Source organism: Girardinichthys multiradiatus, chromosome 5, assembly GCF_021462225.1.
Source record: "Girardinichthys multiradiatus isolate DD_20200921_A chromosome 5, DD_fGirMul_XY1, whole genome shotgun sequence".
Taxonomy (NCBI): Eukaryota; Metazoa; Chordata; class Actinopteri; order Cyprinodontiformes; family Goodeidae; genus Girardinichthys; species Girardinichthys multiradiatus.
The window spans coordinates 48,822,915-48,842,164 of NC_061798.1; the positions used below are offsets into that span (position 1 = coordinate 48,822,915).

General features: G+C 39.7%; 2 protein-coding genes and 1 long non-coding RNA gene across 8 annotated transcripts in view; 1 reads left to right on the plus strand and 2 right to left on the minus strand.

Annotated features, from left to right (window-relative positions):
- On the minus strand, nucleotides 1–9,477 carry LOC124869016 (cytochrome P450 2U1). 2 transcript variants are annotated; one of them, XM_047366718.1, is made up of 5 exons: nucleotides 8,954–9,477; nucleotides 7,496–8,146; nucleotides 5,532–5,693; nucleotides 5,286–5,447; nucleotides 1–846 (listed from the first exon to the last, which is right to left on the minus strand). In XM_047366718.1, the coding sequence occupies exons 1-5, from the start codon at nucleotides 9,378–9,380 to the stop codon at nucleotides 650–652; spliced, it is 1,599 nt and encodes a 532-aa protein (XP_047222674.1). In that variant the 5' UTR covers nucleotides 9,381–9,477; the 3' UTR covers nucleotides 1–649. The 2 variants fall into 2 exon arrangements, with proteins under 2 accessions (XP_047222674.1, XP_047222673.1); XM_047366717.1 differs by having other exon boundaries at nucleotides 5,280–5,447.
- Nucleotides 9,229–10,714, plus strand: LOC124869020. Its single transcript, XR_007038454.1, has 3 exons — nucleotides 9,229–9,370; nucleotides 9,488–9,546; nucleotides 10,578–10,714. It is a non-coding gene; the product is annotated as an uncharacterized LOC124869020 (long non-coding RNA).
- sgms2a (sphingomyelin synthase 2a) overlaps nucleotides 10,249–19,250 on the minus strand; it is a 15,441-nt gene continuing 6,439 nt past the window's right edge. For 4 of the 5 annotated variants that reach the window (XM_047366719.1, XM_047366721.1, XM_047366722.1 and 1 more), the window contains exons 3-7: nucleotides 14,791–15,276; nucleotides 12,990–13,107; nucleotides 12,264–12,417; nucleotides 11,805–11,971; nucleotides 10,249–10,845 (exon numbers count right to left, since the gene is read on the minus strand). In XM_047366719.1, the coding sequence (XP_047222675.1) occupies nucleotides 10,660–10,845; nucleotides 11,805–11,971; nucleotides 12,264–12,417; nucleotides 12,990–13,107; nucleotides 14,791–15,236 (1,071 nt within the window). In that variant the 5' untranslated portion in view covers nucleotides 15,237–15,276 and the 3' untranslated portion in view covers nucleotides 10,249–10,659. The remainder of the gene's footprint in view (nucleotides 10,846–11,804; nucleotides 11,972–12,263; nucleotides 12,418–12,989; nucleotides 13,108–14,790; nucleotides 15,277–19,250) is intronic. The other variant, XM_047366723.1, reaches the window with a different exon arrangement.

Here is a 19,250-nt window from a genome sequence, read left to right on the forward strand (position 1 = left end):
TATTTTCCAATAATGTTTTAATTACTTTTAGATCAGTCATGTCATTTCACATTAATGTTGTTCTGAAAAAATAAACCTTAGTCGATAGACCTTGAGTCGATGAAGGTTTTTCTGTTAAAATATTCCTAAAGCTGCATCCATTATTTGCCACAAAGCTGAACCAGAAACACTTTTTCTTTAAACAAAATATGGCAATAATCTGTTATTAGTTTTCGAACTTTCAGTTCAACATGGTATTACACTACAGAGAGGAAAATAAAAGCTTTTCTCCATAATTAATATACAGAGATAATTATGCAGCAAATCTGGGCATGAAACAATAAAATTTTCATCTGGTATTTCATAGAATCACCTGACAATAAACACTGACCTTATCAACAGAATAAAATTAATTTTTTTAAATGAAAAAAACTTTTTTCAAAGTGCTAAACAAATAAAAGTAATTAAACATGCGATTATTTTAACATGTGAAATAGCCTAAAATATTTTTGTGAAATATATTTTGACTAATCAGAGAAATATTCTTGAAATGAACAATTAATAAAATGTTGCAAAGTGCCACTTTTTGGTTTAAAAACACAGTCTCTTCAGGAGACCTGAGAAGCATCTTCAGGTTTCTTTCAGGTCCTTAAAGGCCCCAGCAGCCGGTCTACCTGAAACCATCCTGACTCCGAGCACTCATACACACAGCGAAGGGACAGGGAGCCAGCGTCAGGCCGAACCGACCCTGCAGAGACGGAGCAGGTTTCCCATCTGGGAGCCGGAATTTGAGGGCCTGCAGCAGACCGGTGACGGTCAGGAACAACTCCATTTTAGCCAGCTGCTCGCCCATGCACACCCGGCGACCTGACGGGAACATGAGTCATACCATCTTTGATTTAATTAATTCATCTATACAGGTGCATCTCAGTCAATTAGAATATGTCAAAGAAAAATGTATTTATTTCAAAAATGTAATTGAAACAGTAAAACTCATGTAGATTCATGAAACACAAAAGTGTTTATTTCTGTTAATTTTGAAGATCATGGCTCACAATAAATAAAAAGTTTAAATTCAATTTGGAATATTACATAAAACAAAAAAAACAGGATTTTATTTAAACAGAAATATCAGCCCATTAAAGATGTCCATGTACTGTACAGGTTAACTCCATTTTTGTTCAGGACTCCTTTTGCATGAATTACTGCATCAATGCAGCACTCCAATCTTTTTCCTCCTCATCCCAGGTAACTCTTTTGACGTTGTCTCTGGCTCAGAAGTGGCCCAACACTCATGATGCAATAGTTGTAGCGCATGTTTGGGAGACATCTGTGTGTGGCGGCTGTTGAAGCTCTGACTCCAGCTGCAGTTCAGGCCTTGTGAATCTCCCCCTCAAGCTCTTGAATGGGCTTTGCATCACAATGCTCTCAAGGAGGCAGTTATACCTGCTGCTTATGCACAATTTCCTACAACACTTTTTCCTTCCACTAAACCTTCCATTAATATGTTTGGAGAAGCACTCTGTAAACAGCTAGCTTCTTTAGCAATGACCTTTTGTGGCTTACTTTCCTTGTGGGGGGTGTCAATGACTGTCTGCTGGACATCAATTCAATTCATTTTATTTATATAGCACCAATTCACAACACATGTTGTCTCAAGGCACTTCACAACAGTCAGGTTCATACATTCCAATTAATCGTAACCATCGAACAGTGCAGTCAGAGTTAGTTATTTATTCAAATTGGATAAAAAATTTTCTGTCTAAGGAAATCCAGCAGATTGCATCCAGTCAGTGACTTGCAGCATTCCCTCCTCCTGGATGAGCATGTAGAGACAGTGGAAAGTCACTGGCGTTGACTTTGCAGCAATCCCTCATACTGAGCATGCATGTAGCGACAGTGGAGAGGAAAAACTCCCTTTTAACAGGAAGAAACCTCCAGCAGAACCAGAACCGGGCTCAGTGTGAGCGGCCATCTACCACGACCAACAGGGGTTTGAGAGAACAGAGCAGAGACACAAAGAGAACAAAGAAGCACTGATCCAGGAGTACTTTCTATGGGAAGGAAAAGTAAATGTTAATGGATGTAGCTCCTTTAGTCGTTTCATCTAGAAAGACAGAACAGATAAACTCTGAGCCAGTTTTCAAGGTTAGAGTCTGGAAGAGAGAACATATAATTAGTTACAGTAAAAGCTCAGTGAATCCCCATGTCTAGGAGAGAGAAAGGGTTAAACACTGAAAGACAGGGCCATGTGGATCATCTGTAGAATGTGAGCATTAAGTTGTTGCCAACAGAAGCTCGGATGATTCCCCTCTCCAGAAAGGTGTCACAGGTAGACACAGAGTCAGGCCAGGTGTAGCTTCTAGGAAGAGAAAATAGAGAAAAAGGTTAAAAGCTGAAATAACAGCAAATAATGCAAAATTGTAGAGTAGTGTGAGAATGTAGCGAAGAATGTGATAGTGATCATTATGTCCTCCAGCAGCCTAAGCCTATAGCAGCATAACTACACAGATAGTTTCAGTTCAGATTAATTAGTTAAACGGCGCTTATTTACAACAATGTCGTCTCAAGGAACCTCACAAAGGGTCCCACTGATGGTCATTGTTATACTAAAAACCACAAGGATTGGGATACCTCTTTCTGTCAGTCTGATTATAACCATTGGAAAAGAGAAGGGGTCATACAGGTAGCAGAAATGGAGGGTGTGTTTGCACCTCAACCATAACTGAGCCGGTTTAGGCTAAACCTGACTCCCCCTTACTCCATCCAGCAAGGAGGGAGGAAGGCTCCCTCCCTGATAAACTAAGCCACTCTAACTATAAGCTTTATCAAAAAGGAAAGTTTTAAGCCTAGCCTTAAAAGTAGACAGGGTGTCTGCCTCACGGACCAAAACCGGGAGCTGGTTCCACAGGAGAGGAGCCTGATAACTAAAGGATCTTCCTCCCATTCTACTTCTAGAGACTTTAGGAACCACCAGTAAACCTGTAGTCTGAGAACAAAGTGCTCTGTTAGGAACATATGGACCAATCAGATCTCTGATGTATGATGGAGCTAGATCATTAAGGGCTTTATATGTGAGGAGGAGAATTTTAAATTATATTCTGAATTTAACAGGGAGCCAATGAAGGGAAGCTAAAATAGGAGAAATATGATCTCTCTTTTTAATTTTCATCAGAACTCTTGCTGCAGCATTTTGAATCAGCTGAAGGCTTTTAACTGCATTTTGTGGACATCCTGATAGTAAAGAATTACAATAGTCCAGCCTTGAAGTAACAAATGCATGGACTAGTTTTTCAGTGTCACTCCTGGACAGGATATTTCTAATTATGGCAATGTTCCAGAGGTGGAAGAAGGAAACCCTAGAAACCTGTTTAATATGGGATTTAAATGACATGTCCTGGTCAAAAATAACACCAAGGTTTTTTACTTTATTATCGGAGGTCAATTTAATGCCATCCAGGTTAAGTGATTGACTAAGCAGTTTTTTTTTAAAGACTCCGGTCCAAAGACGACAACTTCTGTCTTGTCTGAATTTAGAAGCAAAAAATTTAAAGTCATCCAAGTTTTTATGTCTTCAAGACATGCTTGTAGTTGATCTAACTGGTTGGGCTCATCAGGATTTATGGATAAGTAAAGCTGAGAATCATCAGCGTAACAGTGAAAATTGATCATGTGCTGCTTGATAATTTTACCTATTGGAAGCATATACAGGGGTTGGACAATGAAACTGAAAAACTTGTCATTTTAGTGTGGGAGGTTTCATGGCTAAATTGGACCAGCCTGGTAGCCAGTCTTCATTGATTGCACATTGCACCAGTAAGAGCAGAGTGTGAAGGTTCAATTAGCAGGGTAAGAGCACAGTTTTGCTCAAAATATTGAAATGCACACAACATTATGGGTGACATACCAGAGTTCAAAAGAGGACAAATTGTTGGTGCACGTCTTGCTGGCGCATCTGTGACTAAGACAGCAAGTCTTTATGATGTATCAAGAGCCACGGTATCCAGGGTAATGTCAGCATACCACCAAGAAGGATGAACCACATCCAACAGGATTAACTGTGGACGCAAGAGGAAGCTGTCTAAAAGGGATGTTCGGGTGCTAACCCGGATTGTATCCAAAAAACATAAAACCACGGCTGCCCAAATCACGGCAGAATTAAATGTGCACCTCAACTCTCCTGTTTCCACCAGAACTGTCCGTCGGGAGCTCCACAGGGTCAATATACACGGCCGGGCTGCTATAGCCAAACCTTTGGTCACTCATGCCAATGCCAAACGTCGGTTTCAATGGTGCAAGGAGCACAAATCTTGGGCTGTGGACAATGTGAAACATGTATTGTTCTCTGATGAGTCCACCTTTACTGTTTTCCCCACATCCGGGAGAGTTACGGTGTGGAGAAGCCCCAAAGAAGCGTACCACCCAGACTGTTGCATGCCCAGAGTGAAGCATGGGGGTGGATCAGTGATGGTTTGGGCTGCCATATCATGGCATTCCCTTGGCCCAATACTTGTGCTAGATGGGCGCGTCACTGCCAAGGACTACCGAACCGTTCTTGAGGACCATGTGCATCCAATGGTTCAAACATAGTATCCTGAAGGCGGTGCCGTGTATCAGGATGACAATGCACCAATACACACAGCAAGACTGGTGAAAAATTGGTTTGATGAATATGAAAGTGAAGTTGAACATCTCCCATGGCCTGCACAGTCACCAGATCTAAATATTATTGAGCCACTTTGGGGTGTTTTGGAGGAGCGAGTCAGGAAACGTTTTCCTCCACCAGTATCACGTAGTGACCTGGCCACTATCCTGCAAGAAGAATGGCTTAAAATCCCTCTGACCACTGTGCAGGACTTGTATATGTCATTCCCAAGACGAATTGACGCTGTATTGGCCGCAAAAGGAGGCCCTACACCATACTAATAAATTATTGTGGTCTAAAACCAGGTGTTTCAGTTTCATTGTCCAACCCCTGTTTATAGTAAAGAGAATTGGCCCAAGTACTGAACCCTGTGGTACTCCACAATTAGCCCTGGAGTTTAAAGATGATTTATCATTTACATGAACAAACTGTGAGGTCAGCAGTGTTCCTCTTGATGGTGTGGGCCGTGACATGGTCATAATATGACAAATTGAACTTTTCTGAGCAGCTGAATTTTGGATTTTAATTGGCAGTAAGCCATAATCATTAAAAATAACTGAAATAAATAAACTTTCTGATGATATTTAGATTTATTCAGATGAACCTGAACATTAATGTTTCAGTCATGCAGCTTCTGAGTAAATGAGTGCCGTACCAATACCAAACGGTATGAAGAACTCTCTCCTCAGCAGTTTTCCTTCATCATCCAGGAACCGAGCCGGGTTGAAAGCATTTGGATCATCCCACACACTGGGATCTCGATGGACTGAATATAGGTTGGGCATAATAACCGTACCCTTGGGAATAGTATAGCCCCTGAACTCTGAAAAACAGAACCATAAGAAAATACATTTCATCTCCATCACAGACTGGTGAAATCACAGAACATCCTCACGTTTGTGGTTACCTGTGGTCTCTGACGCCATGTGAGGAATGCTGAGAGGAACCACTGCAGTAAGTCTCTGCACTTCCATGATGGCGGCTTCAGTGAAAGGCAAACGTCCTCTGTCAGTCAAAGATGGAGGACGCTGTCTGCCCACAACTGTGTCGATCTCTGCCTGGACCTGGTCTGAAATCGAAACAGTTGGATGGAAGGATCATTAGGTGCATAATTCTGAGTGGATTCGTCATGGAAGCTGGCTAAGATTCACAGAGAAAACAAGTCTGGTTAAAATGCTGACAGGTCAGTCTATGTTTTTTGGAGAAGTGATATTTACTGAGCCAGACTGGCACAATCCTAAAAAACCCAGAAGTACAAGACATGGGAACCCACCACAGATCATGAATTCTTCTCTTCACAACATGGGTTTTAATTAAATATAAATTCTGCATGAGCGGAGAAAACATCTAGAAATCTAAAACGTGTGATAACATCCTCAACAGAAACACGGGCCTTGCAAACTCTTTACTCTGACATCCATTTCAGACTGGGGTCTGAATTCAAACATGCAACACTTTTTCCATCTTTTTAGTTGAAATCTTTTGCAATGTATCGTTTTCCTTATGATTGACAGTTATACACTAGACTACTTGTGTTGATCTAAAATCTCCGTTTGTGGTTGTTCTGTGACAAAGTTTGAAAACGTTAAAGTGTAATGAACAATTTTATGTTATGTAGGTATTGCACACTTACACGTAAATTATTAAGAACTATGCAGCTGCAATATGCTGCTTTTTTGTGAAAGCAGCGTTTTTCTAATTTATGAGAACCACGGAAAACAGCTAAAATGGATGTGTTTGGTAATTTGATTTAGAAAATAAGAAGGAATTGTGTTCCTGGTAACAAAGTTTCTGATGAGTGAAGTGGGTCATCGACCCAAAACATATTTCTATGAAACAGTGAAGTCCGAACGGGAGCTATGAAAGACCTTCAGAAAGCCTGAAGAACCACTGATCAGGACCATTTTGAATTCTTACAGGAAACAAACTTTTGCCAAAACCCGATGATGAATTAAAGTCGGCCTCACTAACAAAAAACTGGCCCCTGGCAGGGACCCTGTGTCCACATCAGAAGACAAGCCCACTGATGGTTGGCTTTATTACAGGAGAGTAAACACCATCTGAAGGTCAGTCAACTGAGTCAAATGTTAGAAAACAGCATGAATTCACAACAGTTTGGTTTCTCCATAAGGATTCTGTTGTTAACTATTACAGGCTCTTTGCTTAATAACCATATTAATGTCCTACAGTCTACATTAGATTAATGGTGGACAAGGTTTTAAATATCCTCACTTTAAAAGCTGCTAAAATGTTCCATCATTTCTCTCCTACAGTTCTTTTAAAGCAGAGGTCTCCAACTCCCGTCCTCGACAGCTACTGTCCTGCAACTTTTAAATACATCCCTGCTCAAACAGCTGAATCAAATGGTTCATTTAGCTCTTCAGAATGCCATCAGGTTTGGCAGAGGGCTTTAAACGAGCCAATCTTTTGAATCCGGTGTGTTCGAGCGAGGATGCATCTAAAAGCTGCAGGGTAGTACCTGCTGAAGACTGGAGTTGGAGACGTCAGTTTTAATGAGATGCCACAGAAAGTCTGCGAAGTGGGAAGAGTTTTGAAATCATGTAGGGTTGAGAGAGAAGAAAAGTCTGATGCATCGATCAATGTCATTTTCATGGTAACAATTTTAATACTTCAAGAGGCAAACTATCAAGTCTATCAAGCAGCTGACTGCAGGCTAGCTAAATCAACAGATAACTTGAATAATTAAGCAGCTAATATCAGCTTGTTGTACTTCTAAAAGGTTTATTATTCTGCATATATTTTTGAAAACCTCTGATAAATAAACTGTAAAATGAACATGATATATTATAAAAACATTTTTCCTCAAAGTGGTCAAACCCTGAGAATCCTATACCAACCCGTGTCTCTCACCTTGGATATCAGGGTATAAGACCATGTATAGCAGAACCCACAGAACTGAATTGGTAGTGGTGTCAGTTCCAGCAATGAAGAGGTCTCCTATTATATAAAAGAGATAGTCCTCTGTGAAGCTGCTGCCCTCCTCTCCTGCTGCTTGCTGTGTCAACATCTCCATCAGGTACATGTCTGTGAGATCCCTGGGATTGTCAGGATCTAAAGTCTCACCGTGGTTTCCAATAATCTTCTTCAGGAACACCGTGATGTCTCTTTCCACCTGCCGTAATTCCTTAAAGACGCCGAAGGGCAGATAGTAGAGCAATGGGAAGATGTTGATGAGGACTGCAGAGCTGTTTATGCAGATCTCCAAACCCCGGGACATCAGGTCCAGGATGGTGCGGAACTCGGGATCCTCGTGATGGAAGCGCTGACCCAGGATCAGAGAGCAGATGACGTTTGACACGGCGTTGCTGATCAGCTTTGAGGGGTCCACGCCGGAGCCACCGCGCTCTTCGTTGAGTCTCAGCAGTTCTGCTTTGACCGAGGCCACACCCTGTTGAATGCACGGCTCCAAACTCAACCTTCCCAGGCCGAAGTTTCTGAGGGTAGCGTGGCAGAACTTCCGCTGCTTCCTCCAGACCGGCCCATAAGGTGCAAACACTATTCCTGAAATTATACGAGACACAGGAGACGGCTCCAGTCATTTACAGCATAGGAAAATATTTGCCCCCTTAGAGAACTGCTTTTTGTCTCACCTTAAATGTTTAAAAAAATAATCTTCAAAATCAGTTTAGGAAAATAAAGAATCAATACAAAAAAGTTTTCAAAAGTTTTTAAAAAGTAATCCCCCCTAAACCTAATAACTGGTTGTGCCCCCCCTGGCAGCGAAAACCTCCATCAAGCATATATGAATACTGGTGATGAGCCTTTTTCATCCCTGGGCAGGAATTTTGGCCCACTTTTATACTGGGCCAGTAAAATTCAGCCACATTGGACAGTTTTTCCAGCATCAACAGGCAGTTTAAGGTCATGCTACAGCATCACAATCAGGTTTAAGTCCAGACTTTGACTAGGACACTCCAAAACCCTATTTTTCATAGCCATTCAGAGGTGGACTTGCTGGTGTGATTTGGATTATTGTCCTGCAGCTGAACCTAGCTGCCCTTGAGTTTAAGATTTTCTAAAAATTAAATCTTCATAAACTGCAAATTAATCGATATAATCGATTTATCACCTGCCCTACTTCTGGGTATAAGTAAGAACTAGAGATTCAGAGAATATAGTCACTGGTTGCTATGGTGATTCCCGTCTTTTTTAGTGATAGAACAAACAGCAACTATGAAAACTAATTACCTGTGAGGGACAGAACCTTCTGGAGCTCTTTAAGAAAAACACTAAAGCAGTCCTAGTTGTGGTATTTTTGTGTTATTATTATTCCTCCTTTTCTTGACCTTTTCTTGACCTTTTCTTTACCTTTGCGCTTGGTGAGTATGGAGATAGCAGGAACATCTGGCCTGTCTGAGAAGACGTCTGGATGGTTGGACAGGGCATCCTTCACCACCTCATAGCCGTTCAGAACAACGAGCAGCTGACTGCCTACAAACAGGCTGTAGATGTTCCCGTAGACGTTGGCTTGGGACGTTAGAGCCTCCATGACTCCTATGTTCGGGTTGGAAGTCTGTCCGGACCATCTCCTGATGAAGGGAGGGAGGAGCAAGCCGCCGAAGTTACCGACCACCGGCCACGGCTGCGGACCTGGAGGGATGTTCCTGTAGATGCCCCGCAGCTTCTGGTAAAAATGAACCAGATAAAACACCACGAAGAAGAGCAGTAAAGGCACAAGGTTGGAAGGTGACAGAGCGAAGCTGCTGAGGTCTCCCGGCCATGACAGTGAGTCCATTCTGTCACAGTTTAAGCAGCAGAAGTCAGAGAGCTGAAATCTCCTGGATTACAGAGTAAAAACAACAGCAGCCTAACTCATGCTCTTCCTGTGTTGTTGTCACACAGAGGCTGGCACTGGTACTGCATTCCTATTGGCTGACACCGCTCTAGACCTGCTCTGATTGGTGAGATTCATTTCCCTATTGTTGCCGTTATAACCTGTAATAACACTCGCTGCCGCTAAATTATTTATTAAAAGAATTACGATTAAAAGGAACTCATAAGTTTATCAAGCCTCCACACAGTTCTATCTATCTATCTATCTATCTATCTATCTATCTATCTATCTATCTATCTATCTATCTATCTATCTATCTATCTATCTATCTATCTATCTATCTATCTATCTATCTATCTATCTATCTATCTATCTATCTATCTATCTATCTATCTATCTATCTATCTATCTATCTATCTATCTATCTATCTATCTATCCATCCATCCATCCATCCATCCATCCATCCATCCATCCATCCATCCATCCATCCATCCATCCATCCATCCACCTGTCCCCAAGTTTAGTTTCAAACATCTAGCTGCTGATTTAACAGGAACAAATTGGAGGATTGTTATTCCACTTACTTTATGCAAAGCATCATTTCCACTGCGAACACAACCCTCAGCATGATGCCACCACAATACTTTACAGTTAGGGCAGTATTTGAATCACCTGAAAACCTCTGACTGAACTATACATATGTATATATATGTGTGTGTGTGTGTGTATTAGTATGAATATTACATCACACTAATAAAGAAACTTTTTTGATACCGTCTGCATTTCTTCTTCTGTGAATCTATTGATATAAATCCAACACACATAATATTTGGTTTGCTTTGGTTTTAATACAATGTTGAGGTTATAGTTTGGATACTCAGACAGCTAAAAAGAATACAAAACAAATGATATCAAAGCAATTAAAAATAGACTGAGAAACAGATCATGGCAGCTTTGAAACATCTACATGTTAACACACTAAGGCACCTTGTGGCTTAGATACACTGATAACTCAAATACTTAGCATGGAGGTCATACAGATCAAGTACAGCATCAGACCAGACAGAAGTGTCATTTACAAAAATGGACAATTTTCAGCACTTCATGTTATAAATAAATCACAGTGGCAAAATACAGAGATTCTTTCTTTCCTCCAGCTGAATTCCTTCACCAATACGCCGTTTGGTTTATGCCCAGGAGGATTATGGAGCAACAAGACAGTGGCCTTGGGAGTTCCGGTCACTCGTCTCGTGAGCTTTGCACCATTGAGTACGTCTTGCAGGGGTTCTTCAGGCAGGTAGAAGCCCAGGTAATGGGCCAGCTGTAGGAGCACGGCACCGAGGTTTGGACGTTCCTCTCAAAGAAGTTGAACAAGGGGTTCCACCAGGTATTGGTGAGGTAGTTGTTGGGTGAGCACTTCAGAGTCTGTCAAGACAGAATAAAAACAAAGATCACATTCAGATTGGTTTTCATTTTATTCTTCAATTTTCAATATTTATCAAATTTTATTTTATTATTAGTGTTCAAATATTTATAATCAATACCTTTAATTTATTGTTCATTTTATTGTTAATATTCCACAACTTGTTTAAAACTAAATGTATCTTTTTCTTTTATTATCATTGTTCTGATATTCATAATTAGTACTTTAACCTTAGAAGTCGGAAATATTATGGCTTCTTTTGGCACCAGAATGAATTCATTTGGCGGAGGTTAAAAAAGTAAAATCATTTGATAAAACTGGGATTTCAGTTTACGATGAGAAAACATCCAAACACATCCCAGCCGTGACTGTGGAGGTGATCTTGTTTTCATATTCAAACAATGTTGTTAGTTTGACCAATTTTGACTTCTTATTACATTTTATCACATTTTGAGACTCCAGCCCCATTTGACTCTTTCAGAGATGATCACCACCATCTTTGCAGAGTTTATTAATTTTTCTGTAATATTAGAAGCCTCTCTTGTTGTTTTGTTTGTGTGATGAGTTTCTGAAACTGAATAAAAGCAGTCCTTGTGACTCTGGACTTTCACCTTGTCAGCTGAAATATTTAAACTACTTATTTTTAGGGCCATATGTATATGCTGTTTGCACTATGGCCACTAGAAGGGGCTACTGAACCTTTCAGCTTTTTGTTGATAGCGACAGCGCAGCATAAGTCTTAAAAAGTGAAATATTTCAATATACTTTCAGCTTTTTGTTGATAGCGACAGCGCAGCATAAGTCTTAAAAAGTGAAATATTTCAATATACTTTCAGCTTTTTGTTGATAGCGACAGCGCAGCATAAGTCTTAAAAAGTGAAATATTTCAACAATGTGTAATTTGCTCCATTTTCTTCAATCCCAACTGGTTAAAAACAGTATTTCTGAGACATCTCCTGACCTGTAAGTTGGCCATGGTGTGGTACCACCAGAACAGACGGGAGGTGATGAAGTAGGCCACGACCACGTCCACAGTGTAGTGCTCATGAGCCACCAAGATGCAGAGCACGCCCACAGCACTCAGCAACCAGCACATGAGGTGGTACCACCAGAAGGACTTGGGAGAGTCTTCAGAGGAGGGAACACCAGAGTGCTGTCAGTAATTATAACAACCTGTTCAACTTTTCCATGTATTACTGTAAACTTTACTGTAACCAACACAGTGGGGAAGATGACTTGAAGTCGATGCTGTCAATCTTCGAGTTATTAATAATTCAAATAAATACACATTAATCTAGAAGGTTGCATAACAACATTAAGCACAATTGTTGATAAGAAAGGAAGTCACAATGTATTTAATCAATTATTAAACAGAGAATCCTATGAATTATTCTAAGAGAGCAACCCTTTGAGTACTCACACTCTTTGATGAAAAGGTAAGTGAGGGTGAGCATCACCGTGTGTCCACTGTAGAGGAAGTCTCCACACAGGAGATGGGAGTTGGTTATGGAGAGGCCGGCTCCTGAAATGAGCTGCAGAACACGTTGGAATTTCGCCTGGGTGTCTCCCTGGAGCTGATGGAGAAGAAAGGGGGTAAACACTGGATCAGCAGCAACAATAAGGCAGCAAATAAGGGTTATTTCTACATATTTGTCAAACTGCTTCTGCGGAACAACATATTTACAAACCTTTGCCGCAGACAGACATCACAGCAGAACATCATTCATATTTAGAAACATGAATTAAAAGTATCTTGTTCTGTAGGTAACTGAAATATTTATATGTGAAAAAAAAGGAATTAATAATCAGAACTTAGGTATTAAGACTTGATCATTAAAAGATCTGTCAAATCTTACAACAATAATTTAAAGACAGCTACTAACATTTAAACTGCTGCACTTGTTCTGTTTTGGATATGACTGTTTTAAGATTTAGAAATTCTGGTGTTATATTGATGTCAGCTTCAGCTGCACAAAACCAACCGGCAAAAGATCATTTTGTCGGCGCACAGCCCACAAACTGCCAGAAGATTACATTTTCTTCAGACACTGATGAATCTCATTATTGCTGGTCCTCTTGGAGTTAAAGCAGCTTTCCTTCTCAGTCCCAGTGATTACAGAAGACTGTCCTTTTGTTGTCTACTCACCTTCGGAGCACAGTTCATGTGCATGCCAGGTACAGGCAGGGTGGTGACGTACATGGTCACACAGCGATACAAGTACAAGGTGCCGATGAGGAAGAAGAACCGCCTGCAAGCTATGGACCTGTCAACAAAAAAGACCCGGCTCACTATCGAGTGCTAAACTTGGAGGTAATGATGCAGTCTCTCTATTAGTATCCTGTGAAAAATAACAATAACCTTTTTATTTATATATGTGTATATTTGTATATTGTATATATGTATACTCTTTAATGCAAAAAACAAAAACCAGAGAGCAAAGTGTACCGGAGTCAAATTCCTTGTTTGTATGTACGAACTTGGAAATAAAGCTGATTCTGATTCCGTAAAGAAACTAATTGCTTCTGGAAAATGCTGAGAGCTGAAGACATTCTTAGTTTAAATCTTGCAGAAATAAAGTGAGTCGAGCCATTTAGATCTCTGCTGCCTGGACTGATAATGGAACTGATAAAGGTTAAATTTGATTTATGTATCAAAATATATCAGTCTCATGAGATATATATTATTTATCTTGTCAGTATCAAATCTCTGAAAAATCAATCTGAATTTTCTTTAGATTTCAATTTTAAAATATATTCAACCAAAAAGAATTTCAGTTTTCGGGAAACAAAATGTGTTTTTATTGACATTTTATAAAGAAAAATGTCATGTTGAAAATCATTTGTGCTATTTTGACTTATGAGTGGAAATACATTTATTAGCATTACTACAATTAAACTCTTGTATTTGCTAAGATAACGAGGACCATTTTCTCGTGATAACAGAATGATTTATCTCGAAAAAACAAACTTCTCGTGTTAAATCTGATTCCATCCTTCAAAGGCATGCCACAACAGCGGGAGAGGACTTATAAGTGTAAGTTTACTATATTAGCAGGATCACTTAAGTGTAAACGCCTTTTGAGCTGCAATTGGGCCAGTCGTCCCCTTAAATGATGAGGACTGATATGAAAGTTATCTCTACAATCCAGACAAGTTGCTATTTCAGCCTGAGTTAGACCTCGAGAGAAGAAAAGTCTGATGCATTGATCAATGTCATTTTCTCCACGATCTGATAGTTTCAGTTTGAGTCCTTGAAACTGATCATGATTATTCAAGAAAAAGCTTTATGAATCCCTTATCTCGAGAAAACGGTCTTTGTTATCTTTATATAACGAGAAGATTAACTTGTAACCTCGAGAAAATCATTGGGAAAAAGTATATGCGGAACACAACCGCTCTCGGCTTCCGTAGCTTTTGGCATGATTTTCACATTTGATGATTAATCTTTGGTGATAAGTTCCAAGTCTTTGAAGTTGGAAGCCCTCCTTGCCATCACCCTAATCTTTAACTCCCTCCACAGATTCTCTATCTGATTCAAATCAGGACACTGGTTGGGTCACTCCAAAATATTAATATTACTTGCAGTTAGAAGAAACAGTAACAGTAATCTTTTATGATTCAATACAACTGTCAGAACCTGTCTGAATTTATCCTGCAAGGAGGCCTTAGAAATTTTAAGACTTGCCGCACTTTACCAAAGATAAATCATCAAAATATCTGTAGAAACACGCAGACAGCTGGTCATCAATTTTCAGAAAGGTTTAACTGCTCTAATACCAAAAAAAATGTTTCCAATGATTATTGAGAAAGGAATACATATATTTCAACATGCCATTTTTAGTCAAATGTAAATAAAAACAGGTATAGCTCTTCTTTTTTTGTGTGTATTTCTCTAGATTTTTACCCTGATGTATTATATGGTAAAAAGGAGCATATCAGGCTCTCACTTGTATTTGAAGAAGAACAGCTGGATCAACCAAATGGCCACCAGCACCATTCCATTGATTTCTGTCACTGTAAAAGCCCACTTGACTCTGTCGATGTAGTCAAAAAACTTATCGGGAAGAGGGGGGCTGCTCTCTTTGGGAGGGACACGCTCGTGCACAACTGTGAGGACCACTGTGGTCAGAACCAAGTTAAAAGCTGCATAAAAGAAGGCGATCACTGTCTTCCACCACTCTGTGGGAAGATGGTTGACTTTGGATTCGGGCACAGAGATCTTCACATAGTCGTGACGGGCAATGCCTTTCCGAAAACTCCTCTTTGCCTCCTCTTCAGCAGAAACGTGGACAGGACAGGTTTTGTTTGTGCCAGGAACAGAACCATCCTCCATTCCCGAACTTAGATTATGAGTGGAAGAATCTCCAGCATTCCCAAGCTCCGGTGACGCCATGGATGCACGCTCTGTCCACCCAAGGGATTAGAGCCTTCAGCTGCAGAGAGAGAAGTAGTTAAACAAGGGCTGTGAGGGGTAGTCCATGCATTGGTTACTAGATGGACTATTGTTATTTTTTACTATCAGGAAGTCCACAAATGCAGTTAAAAGTCTTCAGCTGATCCAAAACATTTATTGGCCCTGTTAAATCCAGAATAGAATTTAAAATTCTCCTTCTCACATATAAAGCCCTTAATGATCTAGCTCCATCACATATCAGAGATTTGATGGCTCCATATGTTCCTAACAGAACCCCCTGCGCCCAGACTGCAGGTTTACTGGTGGTTCCTAGAGTCTCTAGAAGTAGAATGGGAGGCAGATCCTTTAGTTATCTGACTCCTCTCCTGTGGAACCAGCACCCAGTTTTAGGCCGTGAGGCAGACACCCTGTCTACTATTAAGGCTAGACTTAAAACTTGCTATAAGCACTCTGCTACATTCTCCTACTACTCTCCAACTTTGCATTATCTGGTGTTATTTCAGCTTTTAATTTTATGTTCTCTTTTTGTTTTTCTCTTAGAAGGTACATCTGGCCTGGCACTGTGTTTAGCTGTCAAACCTTCCTGCTCTCTTTCACCATATAGACTTGACTCAGAGTTTATTTGCTTAGTTGTGTTTCACTACTAGATGAAACCACTAAAGGATCTGTTACTTCCTTTAACGCCTTACTTTTCTTTAACACTGAAAGTACTCAAGGATTAGTGTTTCTGTAAATTGAATTAAATCAGGGCTGGTCTCATATGTTTGCATGATGCTATCATAATGCTAACCATTATACCATAACAAGAAAAAGGTGAATCATGAACTGCATTTTGCTTTATTTTAGTGGGTTAGAAACATAGAAACTAGATGGATTATAAATGTTTTATTGATGCAATAATAGCTAAAATGTCCAGTTTTCAATGAAAAGCTACATCAGAGTGTATGACAGTCAACCATTTTTCATATGGCTCCATGGACTTGTTGAACTTCCCTTCGCTGTTACGTTTCAGAGCCATTCAAGCAGCTGTCATTGCATTAGCACTTCTTGGAAAATTTTAGGATGTCGCCCCAACGTGCAGCTGCTGGTGTTGACACACACAAGTCTCATTGCCTGCAAACACATCTATAAAAAAGCTGAACATGTGCAAGTAAAATGCTTGAAGTTAATGAGATGAAAGTGCACTCTGGTGTTGAGGATTTCTATTGTTTCACATCTAAAGGGGCTTTAGTGCCTTTAATAGCCTCTGTAATGGTTTGAGGAGTATTGTTTTCCGGACTGAAATAAATAAAAAACCCTCGGGGTGCTCCCAGGATGCCCTGGTTACATGAAGGAAATTATAAAACATTTACAGGAGACCAATACATGGCTCGGTCCAAGAGAGTCACTGAAAATATTTCAGTGGAAAAAGGGTAGGGCTGTTACATAAGCGACAAAAGAATTCCAAACGTAACATCTGGCAGGCTTTGGGGCTATTAAAAACTATTTACAAAGTCACGTTTCAGTCCGAATGTGGAGCCTTTCAGTGGAGAGCTTTGCTGCAAGTTATGACCCTATATTCCAATGGCATTCTAGGATGAGTTGCTAAAACGCATGCATAATTATATGTGATTCACTGTTCTGAATTTTCTGAAAAATAATACTCTGGATTCAAAATCATAAACCTTAAAGGTTCTGCAGTGTTGAGCAACATTCATTTTTGGTTCCCTCTAGAATATTCCAGTTGACCAAGTATGTAACATTTTAAACTAGAGATGAACAAAGGCATTACAAACGCCTCAAAACATTTTTACATTGAATTTAATGTAAAATCATAAGCTTCAAATCAGACACTGACTTGAACGTCAGGAGTCAGCATAAAGCATTAAAGTTAGCTTTAATTGGTTCTGTGTTACATGTCCAATAGGAGGGTTTCTGTAGGACTCAATGACTGTTTCTTTGTCAGTCCCACTCTGTTGTGGAGTTCCCCAAGGTTATATATATATGGACCAATATAATATGTCTTTACCAGAGCCCAACCAATTAAACACTTGACAACTTTTTACAGTTATTTCAGACGGGACAGACATTGTCTTGAGCCATAAAGCATCTGTAGAAAATTTGACTTTGCGTGGCATAAATACCCTGACCAATTAGCTCAAATAAAGCTCAAATAATATTTAGCCCATTAAATAAGGGTTCAAATTCAGCCCAAAACAACATAACAGCTTTTAAATGTTATTAACCATCAGTAGATCTTTTTTATCAGGGGCTTTTTCAGCCATATTTACCAAGGCCAAATTGTCTTTTTTACGTCTTTTCAACATAATGATACATTTGTGGGAGAAGGCTTGAAGGAGCATGACAACTAATTCTTCCTTTAAACCAGTTGTTTCTCAGAAAATAAGGCTTGATTTGCTTTTAAACTGAATTAATCATGTTTAAACCTACTGGTACATGCAGTGCATCCTTTATGGGTCTGAGTAGCCTTAATTCTGGGAAAAAAATAAAACATTTTGTGAAATGCTGAAAAATAATTTTAAATTTAGAAATGGTTTTCCAGTTCTTAAAAAAGATACTACACATCTTTTATGGTTTTAATAAAAGAATGTTTACGTTTTCATGACATCCCATTGTAAATTTTTGTATGCTCTTATTTGCCAGGCCTGCCTTTAATGGCAGCAGTTAGTCTAAGAGGTTGAAGTAGATCTTTTATTGTGTTTGTTGAACTTTACAGGCATCCTCTACATTTTAGGGTTAACTTTAAGGTTTTACTGTTGACCTATAAAGCAAATAATGGACACATGCCTTTTATCTGTCTAACCTCCTGCTACCATTTAGCCTTCAGTGTTTTGCAGTTGTACAATCATCAAACCATGTTTGATAGGCTTTAAGCCTAGTTATTTTTTAAAATCTTTGTATTGATTGACATTTACGTCAGTTTTAGAAAACTTTCTTTGTCATTTTATTATGTTTAGGTATGCAGGTTGCACTGCAACTGTTTCTGGTTTTTGTGCAGTAGCTGTTTAGTTATGCTTTATGAAAGATTTGGACTTCATTGTGACATCACATTAAATGGACATTGCAATGGGATGGGATGTCAACACATCTCTGCAGCAGAACCGTCCTGCATGGTTTATGGTGCATCATTCTGTTCCATTAAACCACTGAATGGATGGGTGGTGTTGGAAAACTGGCAAAAAAAAAACAATCCCACATGGAAATTGGCTGTTGTAATGTATAACTTGGCAGAGTGTCCAGGCTATTTCAGGAGAAGTCCGCCAGTTGCATTCAGGGCTGTGTTTTACTCTGGGAGAAGCAGGGTTTTCTTTTTTACAGTATTTTTGGTCTTCATAATAACATGCTGCTCTTGCTAGCCACTAATTTTCCTGCTTGCATCATTTCATCAGTCATCATCAAAGAGAGTGCTAAAAATAAGTTAAACATGAGGTGGCCCTGCCCTGTATAAACCAATGAAACCCATAGATTAGATGACAAGATTCTAACGGTTTAAAGAACAGCCAGAAATGTCCATGTTCAGCCAGTAAGCATGTTTTGGTTTCAGTTTAACACAATTTCATTTAGGCTAAAATCATCACATTTCCAGACAGTTTCAGAACAACAAAGCAGCTGACTCTATACATCTGTACTTATTGCCTCCACATTAGTATACTTATATGTCTATAGCAAAAAGTGGGAGACCAGAAGCACTTCAGAGAAATAGGCCCTAAACATGGGTGGACACATGAATGTCTTATGCAGCAAAAAAATAGAAAAAGGAAAAACAGAAGCAAAAGCTCCTCAACAAGAAACATCACAAAAAGAAAGTGAGAAATCCAAAAGCTGGACCGAAAGACAGGATGGAGGCACCAATAATGGCAGCACAAGTACAAGCTCTTAGGACAAGAGCAGTGGAGTGTGGGTTCTAGCACATTAGACAGAACCGAAGGTGCAGAGTACCTAGCTGAACACAGAGGCGGTGGAGAAAACATAGAATATAGCAAAAACGACTCA